General features: G+C 43.1%; 1 protein-coding gene across 1 annotated transcript; it reads left to right on the plus strand.

The window, feature by feature from the left end:
- The first annotated feature begins 248 nt into the window (after positions 1 to 248).
- Positions 249 to 12,923, plus strand: mmp14b (matrix metallopeptidase 14b (membrane-inserted)). The gene is made up of 10 exons (XM_076097815.1): positions 249 to 840; positions 7,737 to 7,885; positions 7,993 to 8,115; positions 8,350 to 8,657; positions 9,173 to 9,334; positions 9,473 to 9,633; positions 9,716 to 9,854; positions 9,987 to 10,137; positions 11,121 to 11,236; positions 11,360 to 12,923. Exons 1-10 carry the CDS (start codon positions 742 to 744, stop codon positions 11,806 to 11,808), a joined length of 1,857 nt encoding a protein of 618 aa, XP_075953930.1. The 5' UTR covers positions 249 to 741; the 3' UTR covers positions 11,809 to 12,923.
- Positions 12,924 to 13,855: the final 932 nt, after the last annotated feature.

A 13,855-nucleotide genomic window follows, 5' to 3' on the forward strand; every position in this document is an offset into this window, starting at 1 on the left:
TTGTTGTCGAATTTGTCGTTTGGCTCAATGTTTGCGCTCTCGTCTCTGCTAATAATAACAGCTATGCATTTTATGGAGCATTAAGGCATTTAATCACAGCCAAAGAGTAAAAGCAAACCGTGCCAAGTCTAATGTGAAGGTCACTCAGTTGATTCCAGCCCTCCATGTCAGAGGGGCGGGCTGATTTAGGAGGGGGAGGTTTACAACCCTCTACTTTCCAGCTAAAGGTCTCCAGGGAGTATCAAACTACCACGTCTGCAGCAGGGAGAGAGGGGAAGAGGAGAGGGGATCAAAATAAGCCGACTGGAGGATCGAGAAGAGAGGACAGCGAGGAGTCAGGACTGCTTCATGAAAACAAAGTCGGCTGTAACATCTGGAGCAAAGCGCAAACTGAATTTGGACATAGAATACGCACCGCCTGTAGCCAGAGCCCCTTACAGACTTCCTGCTCCCAGTATAGTGTTGTAATAGTGTTGGTTAAAATTCACCAAAACGCGAGCAGAATGCACACTGGACAAATACTCCTCGTAGTTTAGGTAACTCAAGTAAATAAGTTGCAGAGGCGCATATCTTCTGGAAACTCGTTTTGTGCTTTGCGCCAAGTCGATCTCGGGTGCGACGTTTTCGTTTATTGGATACGTCTTTTCACAGACAATGTTTTGACAAATAGCAAAGTGAAGATTGCGCGAACTTTTACAGGAAGATCTGTCTATTTTGTATTGTTTTTTGGAGAGACAAGTGATGGCACCAGAGCTCAAATCGCTTGTCCGACTGCTGCTGCTGGCAGTGGTGTGGGAGCTGAGCGCACATGGAGCGACGGAGCGACAAGTCAATCCAGAGGTGAGGAATAAATAAATGAATCTAAAATAAAGCCAGATAATTTGATCCAGAATCAATGATTAAACCAATGATAAATAAATCTAGAGAGGAATGCAGAAGAACAAATGCAGTATAGAGGAATAAGCCAGATAAATATATCCAAAATAGATCATTAAAACTCAATACATATATCTAGAGTTGAGGGAGGATAAACAAAGCTTGAATGAGGAAATGCATTTAGGGTTCAGAAAGGTTTAAATTCTGCGTGACTGAGAAATATGCTGTACCCTCATTTGTAGGAATGAAGGATCTTTTCTGCTAATGTCAATAATTTACTGATGTGACAACACCAACTTTGATTTCACAGGCCTGCATATAATACTATACTGGTTTTGTTTGTGACTACCACAATAGCTTCCTCATGGACAGTCATTCTAACAGTTGCCTGTAGTTGGCGCAGGGATATGGGAATGGCTTTGACCCTGCGAGGAAGCAGCCCATAATGATAATAGCGCTCATGAAAACACTGAGAAATGCTGAGAGGGCAGAAGTGGTAGTAGTGCAGGAGAAAAAGCAAATGAGGAGAAATGCATGAGCTTGTATTGTGGTCGGGGCAGAGACAGAGGCAATTATTTTGGGAATGGAGGGGAGGGATTGATAGTTGTGGGTGCAGTTATATTCAGAGGGATGGGGAGATGTAATTGTTGACATCTGTCCTAAGTTATGGCTCAGTGGATTTGAAGGAGGTGGGTTATACAATCTGAGAGGTTCTTCAGCATCTCAGACATGGTCAGTTGTGGAAAAACACCCACCATCATTAAAGGGAAGAGTTTCCTGTTCTTCTCTGCTCTGTTCTTTTTACTCTGATCTGATCTGTTCTGTCTGCAGTATCAGCAGTCCTCCAATCCCACAGCCAGTGTAGCATCAGGAAGTTCTGTATTTATCTAGCAGGAAGTGAGTTGTTATGATACCCCTACACACCTGCTTCCCTCAGTATCACAGTGAATACTGTGCGTGTGTGTTTGTGTGTTACATGTGTAAGATCTTACACAAACGTCTCTCTAGTCATTGTATCCTGCCTATGGAGTTATAATTCCAGCTGAGATAATGGAAGAAAACTCCATTGACCTACATAAGACACAATCCGTGGTTTAAATGTAACTAGAGGAGCTGGCCCAGGCTGTTAAAGGATTGTTCCCATCAGTAAAAATGTGTGAGCAATATAGATCTATATTTCCCAAATAAGATCAATTAAGAAATACACAACAATATACTCTTTCTTTATAAATCAAATGACTTATGTGTGAGTCATTTGTAAAGTGTTGAGATGAGCATATATATATAGCCAGTGGCTAACCCGGTAGCTTTACTGGGGATGCAAATTTCAAGGAATTTCCTCAATCAATTATTAGATGGTTTTACAATGGATAGTCGGTAATTGTTAAAAAATGTCTCTCCCGATGCTATGCTACAAATGGCCAAATAAGGTTCAAAATGTTTATTGTATCAAGTAACGCTAAACGACTTCTAGGCTTCAATGGCGGACATAATAGATGCTAGGCAGATCTAGCACTTAGAACAATGTCTAAGCCATGTTTCTCGTATTCAACAAAAAGAGCTGCAGGAAATAAAAGAAGGTATAGTCACACATGTTCTGTTTTTTTTTTTTGCCTGTAATTGATCCTGGAGAAAGACAGCAAGGGTGTGATAGTTATCAACCATGAATTGAATGCACAGTATTGAAACATGGAGATGAGTGACAAGTTATTTGCTACTTTGGAAATAGGTTTAGTCATATATAGAGCTCTTTGATTTTGAGTTAACCTTTCTGTATCTACACAATCAAAAAGAACGGCAACGTCAACATTTAACAACCAGCAACCCAACGAACATGTCTAATGTCCGCATAAGAGAAAATTGAACTTTTAGCTACATCACAAGGGAACACAAGTGATTTTTGTGGTTGTAGGAAGTAGAAAGGCTATCAAGTTTCTGTGGAAAATTGCACCAAAGTGCAGGGGCCGGCTTGGCCTGAAGTGCCCTGGAAAGTGTGTTCGTTCAATAAGTTTATGTTAATTTAGTGATTCACCGCCTATGTTTTTATGATGTAAAAACACTGCTTCCTGTGTCTATATTTACTTCATTCCAACATCGGATGTTTGTCATCACGTACGTTGCCTCCACAAACCAATTGAGTAGTTTGTGTTTTAATTAACCATAAGTCTAATAAAGTGAGTGGCTGAGTCTTGTTCCGTCGGTCTGAGTGGGGAGATAGACAGTCAGGGGTTGTGAGGATGCAGAGGTCATTTCCTGTGGTCTGTGGTAGAGACAGGAAGTGGGCAGTGGGTTTTTCATTCGCCGCTAAAAAACACCTTGGTGCGTCAGCAAACAAGTGTGTGTGTGAGACTCACTGGCACACACACGCACACATACCTAATCTCATATGTGCATAGATCTCTTCTTATGCACATTCACAAAGGAATGGCTACATGCTGAGGTCATTCACTGCAGAAGAAGATAAATGTGCATGACATGGGATGATGAAAGCAGAGCCGGGAAGACAGTGAGGAGGCTGTTGATGACTAGAAAGGAGGGCATTGTGGCGATGGGAGTGATTCAATCTGGGAAAAGGACAGTTGGAAAATGGAGCAATTATCCAGTTGATTCGGACAGGATGTAGATCATAGCTGTCATGCACACACATCCTGTATAAATATATGTCTCTTCCCTTGTGCTGCTAATGACAATAAGCAGGGACTTGAGAGAATTCAAATTGGTTAAACTGGTAACTTTGAACCAGTCTCATCTTGATGTCTTACTAGTCTTTCAGCGGATGAAAGGAAGGAAGGAAGGGTGCGTAGGTTTTAGACAAAGCCACATCCTTAAGATCCCCAGTGGGTGGCCTGAGGGCAGCCTCCCTGAGGAAAGATAGGAGGTGTGACAGGAAATAAGGTAATACGCAAAGTCATTACCTCATTTCCTCATAAAGGAAGCAAGCAATGAGCCAAATTTCAGGGAAGCTTTTTCCTGCCTTCGAGATTTGCTTGAGGTTGTCTTATTGCTCAAATGACATTGGCAGAGATGAGTTTTTCCACTCCTGTGTTACCGGGTCTTATTGTTATTGGCTGGACAATGGTTGTTTTAATAGATTTACACACACACACACACACACACACACACACACACACACACACACACACACACACACACACACACACACACACATTTAAAGACCTTTTTACATGTGTGTTGAGGAGCTCTTGGCCAGAGCGGTCAGCAACATCGCACATGTTATCCTAAAGGAACAGCATTAGCCTCGGGCAAATGTTCAGACTGCATGAAGCATTTTAAAAAGTCTGATTTTAACCCACATACCTACACACAAACTCCCTCACACACACAAACACACACGCAATCGCAAGGCAATAACGAGCTGTTGCAGGTGTAGTGGGGGCACACATCTGACATAATACTGCAGCTCTCTGGACAGACTGGATGTGGCATGAGGACCTGTGTGTGTGTGCTGTATACAGCATGCCTCAGTTGGACTCCCATCGCTGTTGACCAAAGTTTCTTTCCATTAGCCCTCACCAAACGGAACAACTGACTCTTTCTTTTCTGAAATGCAATCCCTCCGTCTCCCTCTTGTCATCCTATGCAAAACGAGCACTCTGCCTCCTGACATCCATAGCAACCGTTGTTTGATTCTTGTGGATCTTCCATTAAACAATAAACTCACATCGCTGCAGATGAGCGAGCTGCGCCCTTTACCTCAAAATGGTAAACACAATCATGGATTTGGCTTCCTAGAAGTACCTTTGCTCTGTGCTTGTCTATGTCTGAGCGTTGTTAAAAATCAAAGGATCGAGAGTGACTTTAACACGGCAGTGTGTTTGTGCAGCAGTTTCTACATCAGTGATTCTCAGCCGGGGGTGCAGTAGGTTACCTGAGGGTGTATGTGGAAAGATTGTGGAGGAGCTCAACTTCTTAGAAAACAAATGTAACTTGTGATTTGAATAAAATAACTCATATTGTCATATTAAGTCAGCTGTAATACGCGAACACCAGGTTTTGAGAGTGCTGGAAAACTATTTAGCTAGCAAGCAGAGATGTTTCAACAGTTAGCTAAAAGTGATGAATAAACAGTTAAAATAATTAGCACAAAGTAATGTATGAATGGTGAAATAGTTAGCTTAAAGAAATTGGATAAATGGTTGAAATAGATAACTGAAACAAATGCATCAACAGTTGAAATATTTAGCTTAAAGTAATGGATGAAGAGATACAATAGTTAGCTTAAAGTAATGGATGAACAGATACAATAGTTAGCTTAAAGTAATGGATGAACAGATACGATAGTTAGCTTAAAGTAATGAATAAATAGTTAGCTTAAAGTAATGGATGAACAGATACAATAGTTAGCTTAAAGTACTGGATAATTTGTTGGAATAGGTAATAAAACTAATGAACATACAGTTAAAATAGTTTGCTTTAAGTAATGGTTGAAATTATGAGCTAAAAGTAATATATAAATAATGGAAATTATGGGTTGTCAAGGAAGGGGTATATGAGTTAATTGGACAAGGCTGTGAGTGTACGGGTGGTTCAGAACCACTGCTCTACATCAAAAGACTGTTAGCTTGGGCTGTCATCTCCTACGCCACTGTAAATAATGACCATTCCCTCTTCCTGCTACTGCTGTAGTTACTCAGCCCATTAGTCTGGTCAAAAATAGCAGAGTGCAACAGTGAATAAGACTTTGTCGAGTCACCTTAGGGACCCGAGAAAGAGGTGTGGGAGCCTTAAAGGTAAAACAAGTGTTCAGTGTCACTCAACAGCAGTCTTTTGACTGAGCTTTAACTGAAAGTTAGGATTTTGTCGAAAAGAAAACAGATTGAATGACTGAAAGAGAAGAATATGGTTTTACAGTGAAATACATTCTGAGATGCTAAAGTTTGTGTTTGATTTTCCCGCTTATGTGGATGTGCTGGAACAGTGGAAAACAGTGAGTCTTTATGTGTCCACTGGAGCTCCATGGGTGAGTCAGAACCAGAAAGGGATCATTCAGGGTTGACGTCTAAACACTGAGACCTCCATGTCTTTCAAGGACAGACAGAGAAGGAGAGATTAGACCATCAAGGGCCTCCAAAATGCCATTCTGACATTCACTGCTGCCCAAACTCACACAAGTATAGCCATGTGTAAATATAAGAGCACATATTCAGTTAATCTGACAGCACTACATTATCAGTGGGAAAAATGCTGAAGCAAGACATTTAAACATGTTTTGCCTTCATTGTATCTTGCACCTATTAGCAGCAGATGAGCTATAGTCCTTTTCAAATTTGACAACTTAAATCTAAATGGGCTTCACTGTATTTTCAGTTGCATTTTTTGTTAATTTAGTAGCTGACGGGATGTAAACAGGGATCACAGCGGTTGCCCCATCAACAGAATGGCAATGGAAAGGTCCATACAGCAACAATTGAGTGGCTCTGGGTGTGGTTGTTCATAAGTATTTATCCTGAAGTCACTGGGTTTTCCATAAGAGAGGGATGAGGGAGAAGAGAGGAGAAGGGGTGGGGTGACGAGGCGAAGACAGGGACATGGACGTGGGGGGAAGAGTTTGACTTTGAGGTTTGGATGCGCAGAGGAAGAAATTCCCAGTTAAATTACTGACACTGCTGCTCGACTGGAGACATCGGTTGAGGTTGCCCAAGGACTGAGTCTCACCCTGGGACACTCCCTATCTTTCTCTCGTCTCTCTTTTCAATCCCCTTCACTGCTCAAACACCCACTACGCCTATGGTTTTTAATCAGAACGATGCAAAATAAAAAATCACAGTATCTTAAGTCACATCAAGCCCTATAGCGTGCAAGGAAAGAAATCAAACACAATCCTAAAAGTTCACTACAAGCTCACAAAGTAATGGTGTACAGCAGAATATCAAAGCCGTTTCGGTTTTCACTGCCCTCACAATAGCCTCAGTGTTATTTGTCAGCCCGAGCTTGAGAGGGAAAGAGTTTAGGAGAAGCTGTGTGGGAGAGGTGCGGAGCGAAGCTGCTGGCACAGGTCCAGATGTCAAACCGGCACCGCAGTGAAATAGGTTTGCAGGGGAAAGTAAAGTCAAGCTAAACTGAGACCCAGGGATCTGGAGGCCTGAAGAACTCACTGACCATCAGAATATGTGCTTGAAGGGCTTCAAACTAATATTTTCTTCATGTACAAACTCAACCACAGGGAAGAAAGAGTTCAGGTGTAAGTGTTGCAATCTGCACTGAAACACAAACAAGTAGCTACAGAATGACTTCAATGTAGGAACTGAAGTTAATCTTTAACTCTTTGAGGGGGTTTTCCTCGGTCAGTTTCGGTCTCACAGGGTTTTTGGTGAAACCTGAACTGTCTTAGTTTGACGCTTTGATGGGGGCTGAAGCTCGGCATTTTTCTTTCATGCTGACCTTAGTATTAATTTAATAAGGTCTGTAGTGGAGAGCCGAAGGTTGATGGTCGAATAGCTTTTGTGTTTCGTCATTTGTGTTTCGTCATTCGTCATCCGTCATGCCGGGTGCTTGACAATATGTTGCTCTGACTGTCCAAATATATCCAGATATCAAAACACAGAAAGATGTTACTCAAGAGCTTATTTTCGCCTTCAGCGAGGAATGTGTTGTTGCTGCAGTCACATAAAAACATCCTGAACTTATAGTCTCTGTAATCAACATCATACCGAGTAGTTCCTTTACCCTGGTTCAGCTTTGTTAAACAACAAGAATCAGATGAGGTAGGACTTGTTTATGGGTCTGTTTGTAATTAAACCTTTTTTCTCTCTCCGTACTGAGACTGGAGTTTCCTTGGTTTCATTTTGCAATATTTCTCATAACTCCTACTGATCTCTCCTTTTTGTTTTGCTTTGAAGTCATGGCTGCAGCAGTACGGGTACCTGCCCCCGGGGGACATGAGGACCCACGCCCTCCGCTCCCCTCACTCCGTCTCCTCGGCCGTCGGCGCCATGCAGAGGTTCTACGGACTCACTGTCACTGGCACCTTTGACACCAACACGATTGAGTGAGCAACCTCAAACAGCTGTATTCTACATGTAGAAAAAGTGCAGCTTTTCAAAGCTATACTATCTCTTGCCGTGTTTTGAGTGGACTATGTCTCGTCTTCGGCAGGGCCATGAAGCGACCGCGCTGTGGCGTGCCAGATAAGTTTGGTGCCGAGCTGAAGAGCAACCTGAGGAGGAAGAGATACGCCATCCAGGGCCTGAAGTGGAAAAAGAATGACATCACCTTCTCGTAAGTCAGCAATGTGCTGCGTCTCTAGAGGCGTGATGGACAGTACCTAATGCTAAAATTGTTTCGCTTACTCCTACCTTTGTACCTAATGAACCGACGTGAGAAAGCCCTAACTGGTGAGGGGACTATTGAGGAACTGAAAGGTTTTTCTTTTCTATAATGAGGAAATAATTCCATGTTTTACCTTAATCCCATCCCCCCCCCCCCCCCTTCACACAACCACACACTCTGCAGTATACAGAACTACACCCCTAAGGTGGGTGAGTACGAGAGCAACGACGCCATCAGGAAGGCCTTCAAGGTGTGGGAGGGCGTCACCCCGCTTCGTTTCCGGGAAATACCCTACAGTTACATACGGGACAAGGTGGAGGAGTTTGCCGACATCATGCTCTTCTTCGCCGAGGGTTTCCATGGGGACAGTAGCCCATTCGATGGGGAGGGGGGCTTCCTAGCACATGCCTATTTCCCCAGTAATGGCATCGGCGGGGACACCCACTTTGATGCGGCTGAGCCGTGGACTGTTGGGAACAAGGATCTGATGGGTGAGGCTCTTTTCAATCTATGATATTTTGATAAATGAGGGGAACGTTTTCCTCTGAAACTGATGATGCCACAATGTTGGGAGGTGCTCTGTATGTTGGGAGTCAGCAGGACTCTTAATTCTGCTGCTGTGGGCAAAACACAAGCAGCAACATGTCTAGTCTTGTGCCAGTACATTTACGGGAGTTAATACCCTGTGCTATGTTGATACTGCAGAAATGAAGAAGCGTTTATTTCTGGAGCACAGCAGACTGTGTTTGCACTGTCAGCTGTTTGAGTGACACATCGTCTTATGATCTGCTGATCATTTAATCTTTGATTTACTGAAGTGATAAGTATTTGTGTGCGTTTGAGTCACTTAAAAATGAGGAATCGGCAACATTTACTCCTTCTCCTTCAGTACCTATCGTCTCATCAGCACAAGAGTAAACTCCTCCTATTTCTCTCAGACACTACTTTCAATTGCTTCAAAAATAGAGTCCTATTAAATGGTGTTTTGGTGTTGACACTGTTCCAGGTAATGACTTATTCCTGGTTGCGGTCCATGAACTGGGCCATGCTCTGGGTCTGGAGCACTCCAATGACCCTTCAGCCATCATGGCTCCCTTCTACCAGTGGATGGACACCGACAACTTCCAACTTCCTGACGACGATCGCAGAGGCGTACAGCAACTTTATGGTGCGTTATTGGACAGTTCGCTTTCCAAATTACTATCTTTGTTTTCCCAACTGAAGTGATACACCACCAGAAATCTGAAGAAAGGTGTCTTTCCAATGAACGTTTAAGATTAAGTTTACGAAAATCCTTTTCACATAGGTTCTGGATCAGGCCCTCACCCCCCCGATGTATCACCCCGTACGCCGAACCACAACCCAGACCCCACATATTCACCAGACAAGCCTCGCTTTGGCCCCAACATCTGTGACGGACACTTCGACACCATCGCCATCCTCAGAGGAGAAATGTTTGTGTTCAAGGTAAACTCGCACAACCTCGTCTGACCTGTAATATGACAGTTTGTCGAGCAGTGCTGTTACTAAATCTCTTTTTCACTTTCAGGACAAATGGTTCTGGAGGGTACGTAACAACCATGTTCTGGATGGATACCCCATGCCGATTGGTCACTTTTGGAGGGGATTGCCCACCCATGTCAATGCCGCTTTTGAAAGGGAAGATGGGAAATTTGTTTTCTTTAAAGGCAAGTCTGGCTTCAGAATAGTAACACAACATTTAAAAGACTTGCCTTAAAAGCAGTCATCATCAAACAGTCAACATCTTGCAGTTATCTCATGTGCACTCTTTCTGCCGTTCTCTCTCTCTCTCTCTCCAGGGGACAAGTATTGGGTGTTCACTGAATCCATTCTGGATGATGATTACCCTAAGAGTCTAAAGGAAATGGGCACTGGGCTTCCCAAAGATCGAATTGACGCTGCTCTCCACTACACCCCCACTGGACAGACGTATTACTTCAGAGCAAACAAGTTAGTCATCCTCCTTCTGTGTGTCTGTATGTGCATCATATCCCACGATGAAACTGTACTGAAGTTTATAAACTACTGATTCCAAAGAGCATGCATTTGTGTCAACACCACCAAATGATATGTTTCAATATTGACCATATAAGGTCAAAAACTTTAGGCCAGTCACTTATCCCGAATTACAAACCTGCATATCGTTTAAACATAGAAATAAACATTGAGGAACTTCAAAGCTTGCTAAGCCCCCCCCCCCCCCCCATGTTTTACACTATAGTCATCTTTTTAAAACAGTTGGGTAAAACGTGGCAATCCGTGATTACAGTGCAAACGGCCACCCACATAAACAGAGTCCATGACAAGTGTTATTTAAAAAAAACCTAAAACAGTCAACTACTCTCGCTGTTGAAAGAGTTACCACCAATCTATCTCTCCATATTTCTACAGAAAACATCCATGTTGTGAACTGCTTTGTGGTTTAGTTTAGTAGAATCACTAAAGCACAAGTTATTGGGGTCAAAATAAAGTCCAGGTCAAGTCTTCAGTCAAGTCTCTTGTCTTTTACAAGCTGAGTGTCAAGTCAGAAGTTCTTTAGAGGACGTCTACGTAAAGACTCAAGTCCTGAAGGCCAGTTCAAAGTCTCACTTCTGTCAGAACAAGTCTCAAGTCAAGTCCCAAAACCTTTGGGCCAACAAAAAGTCAAGTCTCCTGAATTTCTTGACAAGTCAGTTCTCAAATAATTTGAGATAACTGCAGGTCAAATATGCTAGGGCAAGTCAAAATCAAATCTCAAGTCTGTCAGAACAAGTCTCAAGTAAAGTTTCAAGTCCTTTTGGGCAAGTCCAAGTCACATCTTATGTCTGTCAGAGCAAGTCTCAAGTCCTTTAGGGCAAGTAGAAGTCAAGGCTCAAGTCTTTCAGGGCTCTGAATGAGACCATTAACTCACCACAGCCGTTCATCTCTTTACCTTTCCCCTCTTCTTTGTTTAGATATTACCGTTTCAACGAATATACACGAAGCGTTGACAGTGATTATCCAAAAGCTATTAGTGTGTGGCAAGGAGTGCCTGACAACATCAAGTCGGCCTTCATGAGCAAAGATCAAGGTAAGGGCGGCGTGTATGATATAACCTAGACTATCTTCTCACATCTTCGTGTCAACCAATAAGTTGCTTTTCTGTTGAGTTCCTGTTTGCGTCTCACATTTCTTTCTTCAACCCCCCCTCCAGTGCACACCTACTTCTACAAAGCCAACAAGTACTGGAAGTTCAACAACCAGATGATGCGTGTGGAGCCGGGATACCCCAAATCAGCCCTCCGCGACTGGATGGGCTGCCCCAACGAAGACCCCAAGACGGACGGAGGAAAAGGCGGCGGCGGACACGACAAGGACAAGGAGAGGGAGAAGGACAAGGAGCGGGAGGATAAGGACAGAACCAGAGACAGAGAGAGGGAAAGAGAGAGGGAGACGGAGAAGGAGGAGGACACGGAGGTGATCATTATTGAAGTGGATGAGGAGGAAGGGGTAGGGGGTGGCAGCGGAGCAGCGGCTGTGGTGGTGCCGCTGTTCCTGTTGGTGTGTGTGATTGTGACCCTGGCCGCCTTGGTGTTTTTCCGTCGGTACGGTACCCCACGCCGACTCCTCTACTGCCAACGATCTTTACTGGACAAGGTGTAGACAGAGGAGGAGGGGAGGGAGAGAGGAGGGAAAGACAGGGAGAGAAAGAGAACACAAAAGTGGAAGGAAATCTTAAACACAGATAATGAGAGCAGAAGAGATCAGAAATTGGAGAAAGAGCAGGAGGAAAAGCACCAGACTTGCATTTTAAAATATTCGTACCACTGCCAGATTCCTTCTGCTCAACCACTCCATCCTTCCATTTTTTTCTCTCCCTCCCGTCTGGCTCTGCCTCTCTCCTCGCGGTTACTGACGCCAGCTCATTGCTGTTTGTTTTAGTCTTTTTCAAAGTCTTATTTTTAGTTTCTTTCAGTGGTCAGTGTTTGTGTCCTCTTCGAACCTGCATCTCTGTGACGCACATTCTAGCATGTTCTTACGAGTGAGCGGAGAGCGAGTTTGATCGTTCGTTCCTTCCCCTACGCACACACACACACACACACACACACACACTTGGAAACCACAGTGACATCGTCATTGTGTTTTTTAATCTTCCAGTAGAGTAACGTATCAGAGCCAGTATGGACGATAAAAGGGAAAACAAACCATTAGCTCAAGTTTTTATGAAGCAGAGAGATACACTCATATCAGAGTAAAGCAATAAATCAGTCTTTTCCTTTTTTTTATATCAATGTCTTTCGTGCTGATTATTATTATAAATGATGTCGTCATTATTATTATGACTAATAGTATTCTTGTTGTTGTCCTACGTGTAAAGAATGTGTTTTTTGTACATTGTCATTAAAACGTCCTGCTGGACAGTGACATACGGTTTTTAAAGTGGCCTTAATTTTATAAATGTGTGGGGACAGTGAACGGGGTTATGTATTCTTGAAACTTGATTGTTTTTTTTGTTTTGTTTTTACCTTGAATCAATCTCAAATGAAATAAATTGAAGATCTGAAAATTACTCCTTTTTGTCATTGTACTTGTTTACAGTTTTGAAACCATGGTGCTACATTACTAGTCAGGGGTTATAAGTAGTTTAACAACAACGATAATGATACTAGTGATACTGATAATGATCTAGTTTTCTCTTTGTGTGTGTGTGTGTGTGTGTGTCCTTACTCACTTATATTTTTAAGCGTTTCTTACAAAATAAAGTAATTTCAAAAGGCTTTCTGTGCTTTGATTTTCACTCAGTAAAACATTCACTTAATATTTCTTTCTTCGTGTCATCTTTCTGTTAACTGCTTGGAGCAGAACTGGAGCCACTCACTCTCTTAATGCGGCAAGATGTCCACCTAGGTCCCTAGGTGCTTTCATATAATCCAGTTCTTACCTGTTCTCTTATGCTCTCACATTAATCTCACCCATCTGGTCCTCACCACGTCTTCCTGGACCTCCAGGTTTCTTGCTCCCCGGCTGCATCACTCTTCTTTACTGGGGCTCGGAAACTGGCAGGCCAGGATCTGGGTCGGAAAACGCGGACTGGATCCAAAGCTTAAGTAGAAACAGGGATAAAGAGGATTGTGTAAAGTCGTTGCTGCACAGCAGGAAAACATATCTCAGCTGTACGGTTAGAGCGACAGGGTGTGTGTGTGTGTGTGTGTGTGTGTGTGTGTGTGTGTGTGTTCTTGTCCATACTTATGAGGACTAAAACCTCTTCACAAGAGAAGGTGGGTGAGGAAAGTGGACCACATGTTCTTTTCTCCAATGCTAAAGGTTTGGATTTAGGGTTTAATATTCTATGATGGGCTCGGTAAGTGAATGTGGTCAACGCAGGTCCCACAAGTATAGCAATACAAGCATGCTCTCATGCATGTTTATATGTACACTCCCATCCACCATGAGGCCAATAAAAGCTCAAACAGCAAACTTAAGCGTCTCCTAACTCTTTAATGATCCCACTAATGAGCAACTGCCATACAGCTATTAGACCCACTGTAAAGATGACTGACTGCAAGAGAAGGAGTGGGTGGGAGTCATCGCCTCTATGATATGTTGTGATTACAGCAATGGGGCTTTATGCAATGAAAATGATGAGGTATTTTCCTATTGTGCCCAAAAGGGCTACGGCGCCCATTTGTCTCCACTGTGCTGCAGTGTG

This window comes from Anarhichas minor, unplaced genomic scaffold, assembly GCF_050575085.1.
Source record: "Anarhichas minor isolate MPS153535 unplaced genomic scaffold, ASM5057508v1 ptg000024l, whole genome shotgun sequence".
In the NCBI taxonomy this organism is placed as follows: Eukaryota; Metazoa; Chordata; class Actinopteri; order Perciformes; family Anarhichadidae; genus Anarhichas; species Anarhichas minor.

Bases quoted from the DNA above. Each gene is read 5' to 3' on its own strand.
- mmp14b (XM_076097815.1), top strand. From the start codon at position 742: ATGGCACCAGAGCTCAAATCGCTTGTCCGACTGCTGCTGCTGGCAGTG. The intron at 9,855-9,986 runs GCAAGTCTGGCT...CTCTCTCTCCAG, and splicing joins GAAATTTGTTTTCTTTAAAG to GGGACAAGTATTGGGTGTTC. The intron at 11,237-11,359 runs GTAAGGGCGGCG...CCCCCCCTCCAG, and splicing joins CTTCATGAGCAAAGATCAAG to TGCACACCTACTTCTACAAA.